Raw genomic sequence first — 16,089 nt, 5'->3', positions numbered from 1 at the left:
CATCTGATGTGTTCAGATAGGAACCACTTAAAAGATCATTATGCTTCCTGCCCTCAGCCAGTGACGCTCTAGGTTTTCAGTAAGAACAAGCTGGAGCAGCCACATATTAAGCCATTTCCAGTAACCTCACCTTCATACTTTCCTCATGCAACACTAAGGGTCCTCTGTCAAAGGCTCCATCTTCCCATCTTTGCTTCATTGCATGACACAGCCCCTCCCCCAGGCTGTTCCTATATATACATGCACACAAAGCAAGCCAGGCAGATGGCAACTTGTCTTTTTTTTTTTTTTTTTTTTTTTTTAGAAAAAAATATCAGGAAAAAGATTTTTATTTCTAAATCTGCCTGACCTACCTATATTTAATATGCCTCTTCTGCACATAACCACAGAGTCTGATATTCAAAGGTGTCCCTATCCCTCAGGAATCCTCTAAAGTGAGTTGTAGCCCTCAAATTTGCAACATGTATTTTTCTAGGACAGTAAAGCAATCTTTACAAATGAATTTAGTCTGCATACTCTAAGGTGTCTCAACACCTCTACCTTCTGTTTCTTCCCTCTAGAAGCAAAGTAAAAACAGAAGAAAGCATAGCATATTTTGGCATCCCACTGTGATTTGGCAAGCAGCTCAGAAATCTTAGAGAACTGATATTTTTCATCCCGGTATGTTTAAGAAGTCAGTGCTACAGCATGTGGATGGCCCTAGGTTCAGTCCCCAGTACTACAAAAATAAGGGGCATCCTGCAGTGGGTTTCCCTTGTGTTACGAGTTGAGAGTGGATGAAGATTGAGGGCAGAGTAGTTGCCCAATTCCCTTCGATAGTGCCCGGGTCTGGTGCTCCTTTTTAATAGCCAGAGCTATTTCTTTGGAGCGATGCTCTAACAAAAAGGAAAGGGAATGTAGCAGTACCTTGGGCTCCTTTTTTTTTTTTTTTTTGGTTTTTCGAGACAGATTGGGCTCCATTCTTAAGCAGAAGCGTAACTGTATAGCAGGAATAAGGCCTTTCCTGGAACCTGAGGACTTGGCAGCTTGTTATTGACTACACCACCAGATGTCCTTAGTGTTCAACCTTTATTCAGAGCACTAAAGTGCCCACTTTCTTTGTAAGATCCTAAGAAAGTGTGTATAGTTGTCTTCTAGCTGGCAGTGTGGAGACCAGTATTGCCTCTGCCCTTGCTGCTTTTCTTCCTGAAGTTGAAGTTCCCGATAAAGAGAAATGATAACATAACTGCCCAGTGGTAACCAGAACACCACAGTAGGAGCTTTGGAACCTTGTTCCATAGTTGACCTCAAAGCCAACCGGATTTGGTGCTAAAAACAGTAGACCATTCCACATGATGAAGTCCTCCAGTGGTTTTGACACGTTAGAATAGTACCAGGTTAGCAGCATTGGCCTGCTGAATTTGAGGAAGCTTGGAGGCCCCAGTTCATATGCCGACAGTAATGTGGATCCATTCTAAGCCTGTACTTTACAACAGTTCCCAATGTGTAGTGCCAAAATTAGTCCAGAGAGCCTGTCCTGTTCTCATGTTTCACTTTTGGTGGGAGGGCTAAACTCCTGCCTTAGGAAAACTTGAGAAACAGGTTCCTAGGAAGCCACCCTGGCCAACATACATAACTGATTGGAAGTGGAGGGGCTTATGCACCTTGATGGACAGATGCTTGTTTTTTCAGAGCATTTAATGTCTGCAACACAGTGAAATCCCCATCCTGCTGAGAGACTGTCCTAGGAGCAAGGAGAAAGCTCTGTTGGTGACTTGGTGTAACAAAGTTGAACTCCGGCTCATAGTTTGTCTCCTACGAAAACCAACTCCACTTGGGAAAGGGGCGAGTCGGACTGTGGAAAACTAAGAAAAGACCAGTGAGCTCATGAGAGAGGCGTGGGCTCCCCGTGGTGAAGGGTTTCCAGTGGGTGAAACACTGGAAAGCTAAAGAATGGATAAGATGCCAAGAAAGGGAGTTGTTTCACAAGTCACTAAGAAGCGTGAAGCTACAGCAAATGGTTCAAAAGCAGATGGATATCAGCAGGGAAAGGAATGGCCGGGGCTGAGGTGGCCATGGTGAGCTAAAGCGGTTAACTAATGGAAACAAGCTTCCGCTCCTGTTACCCGTTATACCCCCGGGAAGTAAAGTGAGCACTGGCTAGCCTGGCTACAAGCTGGCCCTTTGTGGGAGAATTGGGGTGGGTCTTTGCTATGGCGATAAGTAGGTTTATTAATGCCAAGAAGTTTGAAGCCATTTGCAAAAGAAACTGACCTAAGGAAAGAATGCCCATCAAATATTAGATGACAGGAAACCTCTAAGAAGGGTGACATCTAGGATCCAAGTAGATCAAGTCATATGGAAAGGAGATTGGCAACAGTATTTATCAGGAAGATTGGAGTACTGTGTACCTCATTAAAAGTACTGAGTGTTAAGAGTCCAGGAAAACTCCAGCGTGGGCCCAGGTTATGGTGTAGGGTACTGCAGATTTTCCTCCACCTCTGTCCCTCTCAGTGATCCTGAGTGATGACAATACTCTGTAAAAGGACAGCTGAGGCCTGAACTGTTCAGGGGAAGCGGTGACATGGCTGGGAAGGCCGGGCTCAGGACAGCACTTAAGCACGTGGTGGGTTGGTTCATTGACCAGTGCCGCCCTGCTCCAGCCCACCAGGCAGACCAGCTGTGCCTGAGTACATAATAAAAAATGCATTTCTGGCTCCTGTCAGTTTCAGTGAATGTTAAGGTTCTGTCAGGTACCGAAGGCCAATGCCGTAGGCTTTTCTCAAGAAGCTAGTCTAGGGCTCCTTGGTGGTGCCCACCTTAAACCCCAGCACTTAAGAGACAGGCAAATCTCTTGAGTCCAAGGTTATCCTGGCCTACAGGATACAAGTTGTCTGCGGGTGGGGCAGGGGAAGCTGATTATGAGATCAGAAATCAATAACAAATGAGGCAAGTGCTATAGGAAAAATGGGTACTGTGTACTGTCACCTCCACCCACAAAGACTGGACTAGCAGTAATGGGATTGAGGCTGAGTCACTGCCATAAAAAAGTGACCCTTCAATAAAGTGTCTTGCTAAAATGTGAGTGCTGAAATGCTAAGCTGTTGAGCGTGTTTATGTGGATGACCTCACACCTGCTAACCTTGCAAAAGGATCCTTTCCCTTAACCCTTTTACAGAGGAGAGCAGATACTGAATGTTGCCTGCTAGTATGAGATTACTGTCCAAGAAGCCTGTACTTAGCATAGTTACTCTCAGCTCTCCTGTATGTTTGTCAGACAAAGGTAGGGTAGGATATTCTAGAGAGGTGGATGGTGACTATTTAAGATTGTCATGAAGTAATTGCATTTGAAGAGCTTTTTTTTATAAGCACTGTAAAAATGTTAGAATGAGCTTGGCGTGGTACAGCACACCTGTAATACTAGTAGAGGGTGAAGTGGGCAAAACTTTAAATTTCAGGCCAAGCAGGGCTACATAGTGAGCCCGTCTTTTAAAAAAACAACCACAACAAAAATGGAGCTTGAAGTATAGCATACTGGTAGAGCACCCACAAGGCCCAGGGTTCTACTCCCCACATCAGCACCCGGCTAGAAAAAAAAAAACATTAAGGTATTGTAGTTCCTGGAGTCTAGGCCAGAAATAAAGCTGTAACGATACATTGAGCCAAATAGTGAAGGCTCCAACAAGGCCTGCTTCCTCTAGAGAAAGGCTTTCCACCTAAGAGAAACTAAAAGTGGTTTGGAGCCTGAGCTGAGTGGGAGGCGATGGAAGGTAGGAATGCCATCTGGCAGCAGATCTGGGTGGAAGAGCTGCTGCGGCGTGTGCTGAGACCAGAACCGGGGTAGAAGAGTTCAATCAGTGAAACCTCATGAGGGCTTGATGACCCCTGGGGGAGAGGTTCCCCAAAAGGACACTATTTTCTCAGTGTTAGCAGGTCCTCTGCATCAGAGGAGTCAAACATTCTATTGGTGGTCATATGACCAAAGCCCCACTCACACAGATTGACACTAGATCTCAGTGCTTTATGAAGATTCCAGTCGCAAGCAGTCAAAAGTACATGTTAATAAAATTACGAAATCAGTGACCCATTTGCCTTTCTGTGAGGATAATGCAAGTTGGCACCAGCCAGCTAATGATCTCATTTTTTTTGGTTTCGTTTTGTTTTTAGATGATTACAAAAGGTCTCTCATGCCTGTATGGCAAGCGTGCAATGAGAAGGAAAACAGTGAGCCACTGGCCTAACTAGAAGGCCCAGGAAAGCCCTTCAAGTCTTGGCATAGCAATATAGTTGGAAAAGGGGCTGGGACAGAATGCTATCCTGTGAACCTTGGTTTCCCTGACTGTAAAATGAGGGACTGATGCCCAGCTCACAGGAATTTGAGAAGAGTCCCATCCTAGCCCCCGCCACAGAGCGAGAGCTATAGCTGTATCTGGCTCGACTTGCCTGGTTGGATTTGACTGTGACTCAGTTGAGCCTCACAGATGTCAATGCTGCTGCTAAATCAAGGCTCAGTAAGCCTTTGGGAGGACAGCTCTGTAGACCTGCCCCAGCTCCCACCTACCACCCACTATGCAATTTCCCTGTGGTTATCTCTGACAAATTATCGGTGTATTGGTTTGCTTTCGCTTTTTCCCCCCACCTCTCATTCTCACAACATAATTAAATTCTTTGTAATTCATCACCTTAGTGAGTTTTGAAAAGTAGAAAACCACTGCATGAGGACAGCTATGCTTTTAGATCCAAAGGTGGGAAAGCTCAGTGAAATCAAGCCCAGAGCCTGGAGGGAGGCGGAGGTAGACTCCCGCAGTAGGAAGTCCTGGAGCCTGAGTCAGGACCTGGTGAGAGACTTTGGGAGAAGGCTGCATGGGATACCAGAAGAGCTCTGTACCTAGGGTATGTACACAGGCTGGAACTTATTGCATATCATAGAGCATGTGATAAAACCAGAGCAAACAGACCTGGAGTGCTTACCCCAACGTTTGGCACTAAATTCCCCCACTAGGTGGTAAGATAGACTCAGTCTGATCCATTTCAATTTTTTGTTTTGGTTTTGGTTTTGGTTTTTGGTTTTTCGAGACAGGGTTTCTCTGTGTCCATTTCAATTTTTTTAAAAAAAATTTTTCAACCAAGTGGTGGTGTACATACCTTTAATCCCAGCACTTAGGAGTCAGAGGCAGGTAGGCTGACCTCTGACTTCAAGGCTATATAGTGAGTTCCAGGACAGCTAAGGGTACAAAGAAAACTCATTCCCAAAAAGAAAAAAGAAGCTGGGCAGTGGTGGCGCACGCCTTTAATCCCAGCACTTGGGAGGCAGAGGCAGGCGGATTTCTGAGTTTGAGGCCAGCCTGGTCTACAGAGTGAGTTCCAGGACAGCCAGGGCTACACAGAGAAACCCTGTCTCAAAAAAACAAAAACAAAAAAAATCATTTTTTACATCTGACTTTGTAGTTGCAGGTTTTTTTTGTTTTGTTTTTTTCGAGACAGGGTTTCTCTGTGTAGCCCTGGCTGTCCTGGAACTCACTCTGTAGACCAGGCTGGCCTCAAACTCAGAAATCCGCCTGCCTCTGCCTCCCAAGTGCTGGGATTAAAGGCGTGCGCCACCACCGCCCGGTGTAGTTGCAGATTCTTAATTCTCATTTCCCTAGACAGCTTCTCTCCTCGTGCCTGACTGGATGGTTGGCTAGCAACTGCAGAGAAGCCAGTGACCGTACACCTTTGCGTTACCTTAAGCCCTCTCCAAATCAGAGAAAGACAGGGTTGAGTTTCCACAAGAGAGAAGCAAGACCAGAGGGCTCAGGTGGCTTTGAGCTGGCGGTCTGGAAGTGGCAGAGCAGGACACATACATAGTTTGGTTCACAGCGTGGGCTCTGGAGCCAGGCTGGGTTTTGAGTCTTTGCAGGTCCACATGCCAGCCTTGTTAATTTTGGGCAAGCTGTACTTAAAATTTTCTATCTACATTTTCAAATCCACAGAATAGGTATGTTGGTATCTGTACCACAGGTGACTGTAAGAATTAAATAAAGTTGATACAATACAAAGCACTCTGAAGGGAGGCTGACAGTATTAGATTTAGCTTGTTAGTATGATCTCGAATCTAGTGGAATTGTCATCACCTAAATGTGTTAAGAAAGTTCCTGTGCATCCGAATTCAACAGTTCCCATCTGTGCTAGAATGGCTGCAAACAAACCCCAGCTGGAGCGCTGAGTTTTGAGACAAGGCTCTGGCCTCAAGCTCTTCCCAGGAGAGGGGACAGACAGGAGAGCTGTAAACAGCCTTCGCCACTCACTCTGAGATCTCAAAATAACATGTCTGCCCCCACCCTGCCCAGCTGGCAGAGCTGCAGGCTGAGTAAAGTGCCATTTAAAGATAACCTGGCACTCTCCAAACGCCCCACTGCCTGGGCCGGCTCTTAAGGCCAGACCGAGGCTGCCTGAGACAGTGGGCCGCTCCTTCCACTCACACCAGTTCATCCATATGCTTCTTCCTGGAGTCCATGCTGCAGAAGCTTTGCTCAGATTTCTGAGAACACTGCAGACAAATAAGAGCCTGGCATTCTGAGAGCTAGTCCTAGAAGACATCATAAAGCCTCTTGAGGAAGAGTACCCCTTCCTCTACCCTACACTAGCCAATACCTTTGACCTCCCCTCAAAGGTGCCTACTATAACAAATATAAAGAACACTATCTTTTACAAGTCTTCACACCCATTCGTCAATCTTTGCTCCATGGCCTTCTCAGGATGTGGGGCCACCGTGGAAGTATAGCTCATGCTAACTATTCATTTCTGTGCTTCCGCATCCTCTGCCAAGAAGTGCCAGTTGGGAAGTAGTGGGTCATGTGCTTCTTCCAGCACTCAGAAGCCTGAGGCATGAGGATTAGGAGTTTTGAGGCAAGGCCACCCTTTGTCCATGTCTGCATGCACATTCCTACATGAGTATCCCAACCTGCATGGGCACCCTAGCACTGAATCCTAATCTCTATCCTTTTCCAAACAGAAAACCACTGATGTAGCTGGGCATGGTAGTTCACGCCTTTAATCCCAGCGCTCGGGAGGCAGAGGCAGCTGGATCTCTATGAGTTAGAGGCCAGCCTTCAAGCTCCAGGCCAGCCAAGGCTACACATGAGAATCTGTTTTTTAAAAAAGGGGATGGGGTGGGGAATTGGGTCAGTGAGATGGAACAACTGAAAAATACAATTATTGCCAAGTCTGAAGACCCGAGTTAAATCCCTGGAACCTACATGATGGGAGGAGAGAACCAATGTGTCCTCTTACCTCATGTCACACAAATAAAAGTAAGGAAGTTTTTGTTTTTAATGGACTGTGAGAGCTTGTTTGGAGGTTCTAGCAGGGGAGCGCAGCTACTCGTATACCGTTGACCGAAGACCAGTCCTCCTCTATTCGGTCCTCTTCGACCGAGCGCACATGGAGCGGTGAGGGAGGAAGAGGACACCCGCCTAGCCAGCCAGATCAGCCGAATCAACCCTGGCGATCAATGGAGTGACAGATGTCGCAGCCAGATCGCCCTCACATCCAGTTTTTGTTTTTAAAAAACTGAAGATACCGAATAACGAAGAGAGAGGTGAGGTAGATCTAACGCACACACATAGAAGAGAGCAGAGCAGAGACAACTCTGAACAGGAAGGACAGCCCTCTGCTGAGCACCTATTGCCCGAGCTTGGTGACAGTAGCCTTGCTTTCATGGAGTTCATGATAGAGGAAGGAGGACAGCAATGGGCAGGCATTGAGTCAAGACAAGTCCTCGGCAGTGGTATTCACGACTGTCCAGTTGAAGTACACACTCCTGCCAGCCTATCTGTAGCTGGCAGCTTCCAGTGGCAGGAGCATGCTTCACTTGTTCTCTCTCTCTAGAAGGATGTGCCACCACCTACAAGACCCAGAGTAGGGCTACCCTTCGGTGAGTTCCTTTCCCTAACTCACTGCCATTCTGTTTTGTCACCCATGACCTCCCTCACTCTGAACACCAGAAGCACTGCCATCAGCACAACCTTTAGCTGAAAGTAAAGATCCATCTAGCTAGAAATCAGGAGCCCGCCTGTTTTTTTAACCATGTACTATTTTACCTTAAACCTTTAATACTTGAGTTATATAGTCTGTGATGGTAAAATCATAATTAAAAATATTTACCAACCTGGCTTAGCTAGGGGAGTTATGCAAAGATTCTGAGGAAGCAGATGCCTTGTGGAATGGGCTTCAAAGATGACTCAGCAGTTCAGAGCACTTGGGGCTCTTGCTGAAGCCCCAGGTTTGGTCCCCAGAGCCCATGTGGTGGCTCACAACTCTCCATAAGCCCAGCTCCATTGTATCCGCCGCTCTCGAGGGCACCAGGCAGGCATGCAGCACACAGACGCACATGCAGGCAAATACTCTTTTTTTTTTTTTCAAATTATTTATTTTATATGAGTACACTGTTGCTGGTGTGTCTGACATACCAGAAGAAGGCATTGGATCCCATTACAGATGGTTGTGAGCCACCATGTGGTTGCTGGGAATTGAACTCAGGACCTCTGGAAGAGCAGTCAGTGCTCTTCACCACTGAGCCATCTCTCCAGCCCAAGGCAAATACTCTTACACATAAAAAAATAATTGTTTTTAAGTGTCCATGGCAGGTAGCCATTACTCTGCCTCAGTGGATTGGGAGTCCCGGTCAGGGTATTGCATGCAGGGTGGAGCATGACCACTGTATTCTGTACTTACCTGTCTGGCAGCAGTGAACATACGCTTAGATACTTTACTTTTGCTTCCTCTCTAGTTGCCAGATTATTGAAAGAATGGACCCCAAGAAATTAGAATTTCCCTAGGAACTTTCAACTGGGCGAGGAAGGAATTGGTGAAGGCCCGAGGGCATGCAGAAGAGGAACTTGTTTCCTGGTAAGAGATTTACAGTTTGTTAGTAACCTTGCAGGAAAGACTAGGAGCTAAGGCGGTGACAGGCAGGGGAATCACATTTTGCCTGGACTGCTTAGTTAGGCAAATATCTTACCCTCTATTTAAATCTTACCCTTACTTGAGATGGACTAGGACCTGTGTGCCAACTCCCCTGTTGGAGTTAAAATCACCCTTTCACACAAGGGTCACATAAGACCATCGGAAAACATTTACATAACATTCATAACAGTGCCAAAACTGCAATTATGAAGTAGCAAAGAAAATAATGTTACAGTTGGGGATCACCACAGCTTGAGGAACTGTGTTAAAGGCTTGCCACAGTAGGAAGGCTGAGACACACTGGACTAGGGCACGCAAAGGAATCACTGCATCTCCTTGCCCCTCTTTCCAATGTGGCCATATTGAATACATTTCCTTGTTTGGTTTTTTACGATTAATTTGGTATTTTAATTGTCTTATTGAGGAGGAATGGCTAAACCTGGCTTATTGGAGCCCAGACTCTGACTCCAAGTCCTGTATCAACTCCACATGAGTTTGTAAAGGTACGTTGACTTTCTACCTCGAGACTTTCCACCTGTAACTAACTGCTGATTCTGCTAGCTTATGTGGTATTTTTGCAAGCTTGTTCCATGAGGAAAAAGAGTTTCCACTGTAAAGTGTTTAGCTGGCTGTGTCTCAAGTGGCCGGGGCCACCCCTACCGGTGAGGAGTCAGGCTATAGTGGGAACTGTCTATTCAGAGGGAGAAGGGGCCATCTCAGGGAGCCAGTGCAGCTGCCAGGGCCCAGGCCTGTGGGCACCGATGGGGACAAAGCTTCTCTGAACTTCCTCTCAATGGATGCCTGTTTCTAGGAATGGGGGCAGGGTGACACTGCCCCATCCTCCCCCTGCAGGACGTCCAAGACTGGACACCAGAGCAGAGGAGGTCCCCCACAAGGGAAGGTGCGGCCCTGGCCCTCCAGAATTGGCCCATGAGCTGGTCATTAGGAGGTGGCACCAGGATCAGTGTTTCTGGGGTCTGGGATAATCACTGGTCTCAGGAGAGGGGCGGGCACAGGGTACTGCCAGACCTTCCTGACCGCAGTGCCCAGTTGTTGGCTGTGCCCTTAAGGACTCAGACTGAAGGAGTCACCGCACTGTTGTGGACAGGGAGAGCAGGGCTGTGCCTTGGGGTGAGGGGTACCAGGCCGATGCTGAGGCTGGGTGGGCGTCGCTGGTGGGCAGACCCCTGGGCGGGGCCCAGGCAGGGTTACTGCAGGCGGGGCGTTAGTCCCGCCCCAAGAAGGCGGGAGAGGAGCCAGAGCCTGGCCGCGGGCTGGGCGGTGCTGCAGCTCCCGCCGGCCGGCTTCGTCCAGCTTTGTCCTGCGGCCCCTTTTCCAGGCCGTCCTGGCCGCGCCCAGCCCCCTCTCGCCATGCCGCCCGCGGGGCCCAGCGGGACCGCGCCACTCGCTGCCGTCGTCCTGCTGGTGCTTGGGGCTCCTCTGGGTAAGGGATGGAGAGCGACACGAGATGGGTGGGGTGGGGCGGGATCAGGGAGAGGTTAAAGGGACCAGCCGTGTCCTCAGAGGCTATCCTCCGGCTGTCCATGCGCCCCAGATGCTTGCCGTTGTTCCTGGAGCAAGAAGAAAGGGCGCTGAGAGGTCAGGCAGTGGGAACCTGACCCCCAGGCGCGGAGTTCAGCTTCAGGGAGAGAGGGGCTTCTAGGACTTCTAGCTTAGGATGGAAACAAAAGTGAGCTTTCAGCTTCCCAAGGCAGTGGGGTTGAGGGTGGCCAGAACTGAATTGGACTGGTGTCCACTGGGCACCCCCACCCCTGCCCGCAGCGCTGGCGAGTGAAGACTGCTTGTGGTATCTGGACCGGAATGGCTCCTGGCATCCGGGATTTGACTGCGAGTTCTTCACCTTCTGCTGCGGGACCTGCTACCAGCGGTACTGCTGCAGGGACCTGACTTTACTCATCACCGAGAGACAGCAGAAACACTGCCTGGCCTTCAGGTGGGCTGCGGACTCCCACTCCACCCCCTCTCAAGAGGCCTCCTGCTGGCTCCAATGCCCACCTCCACATTCTTAACTGAAGGAGTCACCAGGACTCCAAATGGTGACAAAGCTGGGTGGTTGGTGTTAGTTACCATGGGCTTGCCTGGGCTGTTTCCAGGGGCTTTCTGGATCCTGACAGGTCCTGGGCGGGAGTGTGCTGAGTTAACACTCAAACTGCAGAGTGTCTTGGTGGTCGCTCTGGTGAGAGGGCAGGAAGACGTGGGTTTTGTTTCCAGGCTGACTTCTTACTAGCACTGTGATCTAGCTAAGACACTTGCTCTCGATGTTACCTTTTTAAATAATATGGAAGTTGCTAGCCAGGCCTGGTGGCTCACACCTGTAATCCCAGCATTCAGAAGGCTGAGGCAGGAGGATCATCACTAAGGAGTTCCATACCAGTCTGGGCTACAAAGTGAGACTTTGTTTTGTTTTTTGTTTTTTTTTTGTTTTTCGAGACAGGGTTTCTCTGTGTAGCCCTGGCTGTTCTGAAACTCACTCTGTAGACCAGGCTGGCATCGAACTCAGAAATCCACCTGCCTCTGCCTCCCAAGTGCTGGGATTAAAGACGTGCGCCACCAATGCCCAGCAGTTTCAAAGTTTTTAAAGGGAGCTGCAAACATATAAAACTGATATAAGGGAATTGCAAGTTCTTGTGACATTTGATGATAATGGCCCTACATTATTTCAAAGGCTCCTTTGAGGCCAACATACTTTAAACCTAGCCAATTAAATGGTAGATATTAAAGCAGGGGTAGGTGGGCACACTACAAATCCCAGCATGCCTCATGCTAGCTACCCAGACAGCATAGCCTTCTGGGAAGTAGAGGTCTCTTAGAGCTACTAAACAGGGTGGGCAGAATTAATCCCACAGGGAACCCCACGTCTTAGCATGCTGTGGCTCCCTGCTGGCCAAGAGTTGGAGCCAGCACAATGAGGAGTCCCTCTATGAGTGTTGGAAGGTAAGAGGACCTGTTTTTTGTCTAAAGTCCCAAGACCATAGCAGGCATCGCCTCTGCTGTCATCCTCTTTGTTGCTGTGGTTGCCACCACCATCTGCTGCTTCCTCTGTTCGTGTTGTTACCTATACCGAAGGCGCCAGCAGCTCCAGAGCACATTTGAAGGTATGCACAGAGTCAGACAAGATGAGTCTGAACTGGGCTGGATTGATTCCTGTAATGGGCACCAAAGGGATCAAAGATTGGTGAATTCTATAGAAGTGGATGTTTCTGTGTGCCTGAACCTTGCCACCTGGAAATGTGTGCAAGTGAACCCTTGAGCATTAGACTGTCCAGGAATGTATGGGAACAAGTTATTGTCCCCTTGTATGTGCGTGTACATGACCCTTCGGTCATGTGCAGGAATGCATCCATTTGTGGTAAGTGTGCAGTAGGTAGAAGCATGCCTGTGGCTGAGTATATGAGGTGGGGTCTGTCCTAGTGAACATTAACTGGGTATGTTCCAGTACTTCAGATGTGTGTTTGAGTGTTGCATGTAACTACCCAAGCCTGATAAACATGGGGATGATGACACCATACAGGAGATCAGCGTGAGGGGAGGACTGGAAGAGGACTCCCTTAGTGGTAGCTGTGTTGGATTACAAGATACCAGCATCTGGAGCTGGACTTTCCCAGGCTACACTGACTCCTGGGGGCTCTCAAACCTGCTGCGGGGAACAAACTTGGTGACCACAGACTGACCTGCTCAACTCTGGGCAAGTGGGCTTTGAGAAGCAAAGGCCACAAGTGGCCACTCAGCAGTCTGCCAGGCAGTTGCCAGAGTGCTTGCCTTGGTTCCCTGGATGGGAGGAGGTTTCCATGGGAGCCGGATGTTTCAGTGCTTCAGTGTTTCTTGTCCCTTCTCTAGGCCAGGAGATTCCTATGACAGGCATCCCAATGCAGCCAGTATACCAGTATCCCTCAGACCCCAAAGCTGGTCCTGCACCTCCCCAGCCTGGTTTCATGTACCCACCTAGTGGTCCTGCTCCTCAGTATCCTCTCTACCCAGCTGGGCCTCCAATCTACAACCCTGCAGGTAAGTGCACAACCTGGAATCCTTGTTCCTTCTTGTCCCCGCTTCTTGCTCCAGGACCTCCCTTACTTCTTTTGCTGGTAGATTACCTTCCCCAGGCTCCTTCCATGTCTCTTTGGAAACTTCTAGGCATTTCTTTCCGGGGAAGCTGCACACCATGGAGGGGGGAGAATACTTCCTGCCTTCCTGTGTCCCACTGACCCTCATCCTGTCTCCTTGGTTTTCAGCTCCTCCCCCCTATATGCCTCCACAGCCCTCTTACCCAGGACCCTGAAGAGACAGCTGTGGCTCTGCCGTCCCTTCCATGATGCCGAGTTTTTGGGAGATTCCCTATCCTGTATCTGCCTCTAGCCCTGAGGGTGGGCATGGGTCTTCTAGTCACCAGGCCCCAGGTCAAGCCAAGCCTTGGGCCCTGCTGAGGACAGAGCCCCAGAGAAGTGGAACGTGAGCTGAGCTGGAACCAGGCCGTGGATGAGGGGTGGATAGGGAGGGCATGGGATTCATGAGCTATTTTTGCTGGGAGACTGGGAGTAAGATGAGAACCTGGGTCACAGTCTCTGTTTTCAAGTAGTCCCTCTGCTCCCAGGACCCCTATCAGAAAGGTGAGGACCCTCCTATTTGCCGAGTTTGGGCTGAGGTGGAGACAAGTGGGGGGCTCTATCAACAGCTGGCCACAGCCCTTCCCTCTGGCTGCCCTATTGGCCGGAGCTCAGGCCTCCTGGATTAAAGCTGTAATGATATAACTCCCCAGTGGAATCATTGGCCCCTTCTTTAACCCTGCCTTCTGCTGAACCCAGACTGCTGCCTGCTCCACACCCCACAGCAGGAGAGGGCAGCACCAGTGAGAGAAGAGCACCACCGTCAGCCCTGTCCCAGTCAGAACCCCTGAGCATCCCTGCACTGTTTCCCAAAGCTGTTGACAGGTTTGTGGCAGCTGGAAAGAAGGTGCTCACGTGCTTTTTAGGGCCAGGCCTCTGAAACATCCAAGGTATTACCAGCTATATAAAGGCACCTCTCCATCAAAGAACACTTACATTCAAATTCGGGTCTCTTCACTGTCTGACCTTGAGCATGCTTCTGGATGTCTCCATGTATAGAATGTGGATAATAGCTGTCAGGAGGATGACATATGATAGAATTAAAATTGTGAGTCCATTCTCCCTTCCTGATCGGAGGCCCAGGACTCTCAGACAAGTGCAGAGATGTGTGTGGTCACCCAACAGACTGGTGTAAGGTGCTCCTGTCAACTGGTTGATCCTCATGGGATGCTAAGGTGTCAGGTCCTACAGGCCAATGTCCCAGTCCACAGAAGCTAGGTATAAGGACTGTGAAGGCTACCTAGAAGAGGTGACCTGGGAGTATCAGTAGATACACAGAGCTGAATGCCTATCTTCCCTTGCTCTGATCCTTAAAGTCATAGTCTTTGTGCTCTCAAGATATCTGGTGACAGATGCAGGAAGTTTTGAGGTTTGGGGATGCTGGGATGGTCTATGGGAGCTTCATCAGACGTAATAGCTAAGTGCCCTGCTTCTAAGACTCACCCAAGACCATTTTTAATAGTTTTGATTCAAGCAGAGAAATGCCAACTTATCCAATGCCCCTGCTTCCAGTTCTCTAAATTCAGCCTTTTTTTTTAAATTCACCCTCAGGAAATCTAGCCCAGTGCACCCTCAAGTTTCTGGCTTCCAGCAGCCTCCTAGATTCCAGGCAGGGCCATTGTCCTCACGGGGTCCCCAGGGCCCTCTGTAGCCACATACCCAGGGGGCCTTACCTCAGATCACATAGCCCAGAAATTGGAACCTTGGGGCCTGAGTCACAGACTCCCTAGAGGAGGGGTCTGCCCCAGAGTGAATTCACAGCCTCCCACTCCTCAGTGAAATCAAGGGGTACATGAATTTACCCCCTGAACCTTAACCTTGTCACAGAGGGGCAGCTGATGCTCCTGGGGACAAGCCTTGGCCCACAGTGGCAAATTTACTTTCTCTTTGAGGGTAGGAGGAAGTGATGGAGCTGGTATTACACCTTTGGTTCTTCCATCACACTTCAGAAAACCATCTCTACCTGGGAGCCGAGAGGGGGAGAGGTACAGGATACTGTTTCGGAATGTGGGTATAGGAATGATGTTAATGTATGTAACAGAATTCATTGCCTTTGAGTCAGCAATCTGGGACCTATGACAAGTTGCTTTGTAGTGTAGGATGGGAGGTTTACACCAGCCAGAGCTGCAGGTGGAGAAGGGCTGTTTCCAGTTAATGCAGTAAAGCACTGGAAATAAGAATTCTAAGAAGAAAGAAGCATTCCAGTGTTTGAGGGGCAGTGAGCTGCAGAGTCCCAGCACATACTGGAGATTTTTCAGCGAGGATAACATCCCATCTCCCTGTGTGTGTCTCATTGGAGAGTAAACAGAACCCAGCAAGACCTGGGGGAGCCTAAAGGGCTATGTTTGCCCCTTTCTATCACTTAGCAATCCTGAAAACCACAGACATGTCAGAAAGAGAAGGAGAGCTGGTGGGGGAGGGACATTGGCCCTGAAGAACTAGGGGGCCCCAGTGATGTAATTGAGGAGACACTGAACAGCCTCAAGGCTGGTATAGGAATCTAGTTGAAGAGAAGGGGTGCTTTTATATGATGGATGGATGGATAGATAGATAGATAGATAGATAGATAGATAGATAGATAGATAAAATGGCATATACACTGTATGAGGTCCCAGGCTTGCTTCTCAGCTGAAGCACACACAAACCTAGATAAACATGGCCCTGCTTAGGTGTGTCTGTCAGGGGTACAGGTGGCAGAGCTCCCAGGAGTTTGGATGCTGGGAGGGGAGAGGGCTAGGGGAAAGACAACATGGGAATACAGCAGGGCCAAGGGAAAGTTAAGTAAGAAAGGGAGGAAGAAGGATGTTTAACTAGAAGGGAGGCACCTGGACAAAAAAGTCACTTCTGGCCAAGAGGGGAGGAGGGGGAGGGAAGGAAGAGGGGAGGAGACCTGACGGAGGGAGTTACAGAGGGGAGAAGGCTTTTTTTTTTTTTTTTTTTTTTTTTTTTTCCTGACTGGCCTCCCAATGAATGCAGCACCCCTGGCGCCTGACTTCCAGGTTGATTTCAGCTGCATAGCATCTGCTATCAGGGGTGAAGGTTG

General features: G+C 48.9%; 1 protein-coding gene across 1 annotated transcript; it reads left to right on the top strand.

Moving 5' to 3' along the window:
- Positions 1-10,200: 10,200 nt before the first annotated feature.
- On the top strand, positions 10,201-13,704 carry Shisa4 (shisa family member 4). Its single transcript, XM_028764766.1, has 5 exons — positions 10,201-10,369; positions 10,708-10,879; positions 11,908-12,041; positions 12,784-12,951; positions 13,176-13,704. The coding sequence occupies exons 1-5, from the start codon at positions 10,297-10,299 to the stop codon at positions 13,220-13,222; spliced, it is 594 nt and encodes a 197-aa protein (XP_028620599.1). The 5' UTR covers positions 10,201-10,296; the 3' UTR covers positions 13,223-13,704.
- Positions 13,705-16,089: the final 2,385 nt, after the last annotated feature.

This window comes from Grammomys surdaster, unplaced genomic scaffold, assembly GCF_004785775.1.
Source record: "Grammomys surdaster isolate TR1022 unplaced genomic scaffold, NIH_TR_1.0 145, whole genome shotgun sequence".
NCBI classification, from domain to species: domain Eukaryota; kingdom Metazoa; phylum Chordata; class Mammalia; order Rodentia; family Muridae; genus Grammomys; species Grammomys surdaster.
Note: the sequence above shows the minus strand (reverse complement) of the source record. Positions and strands in the feature narration are given on the sequence as shown.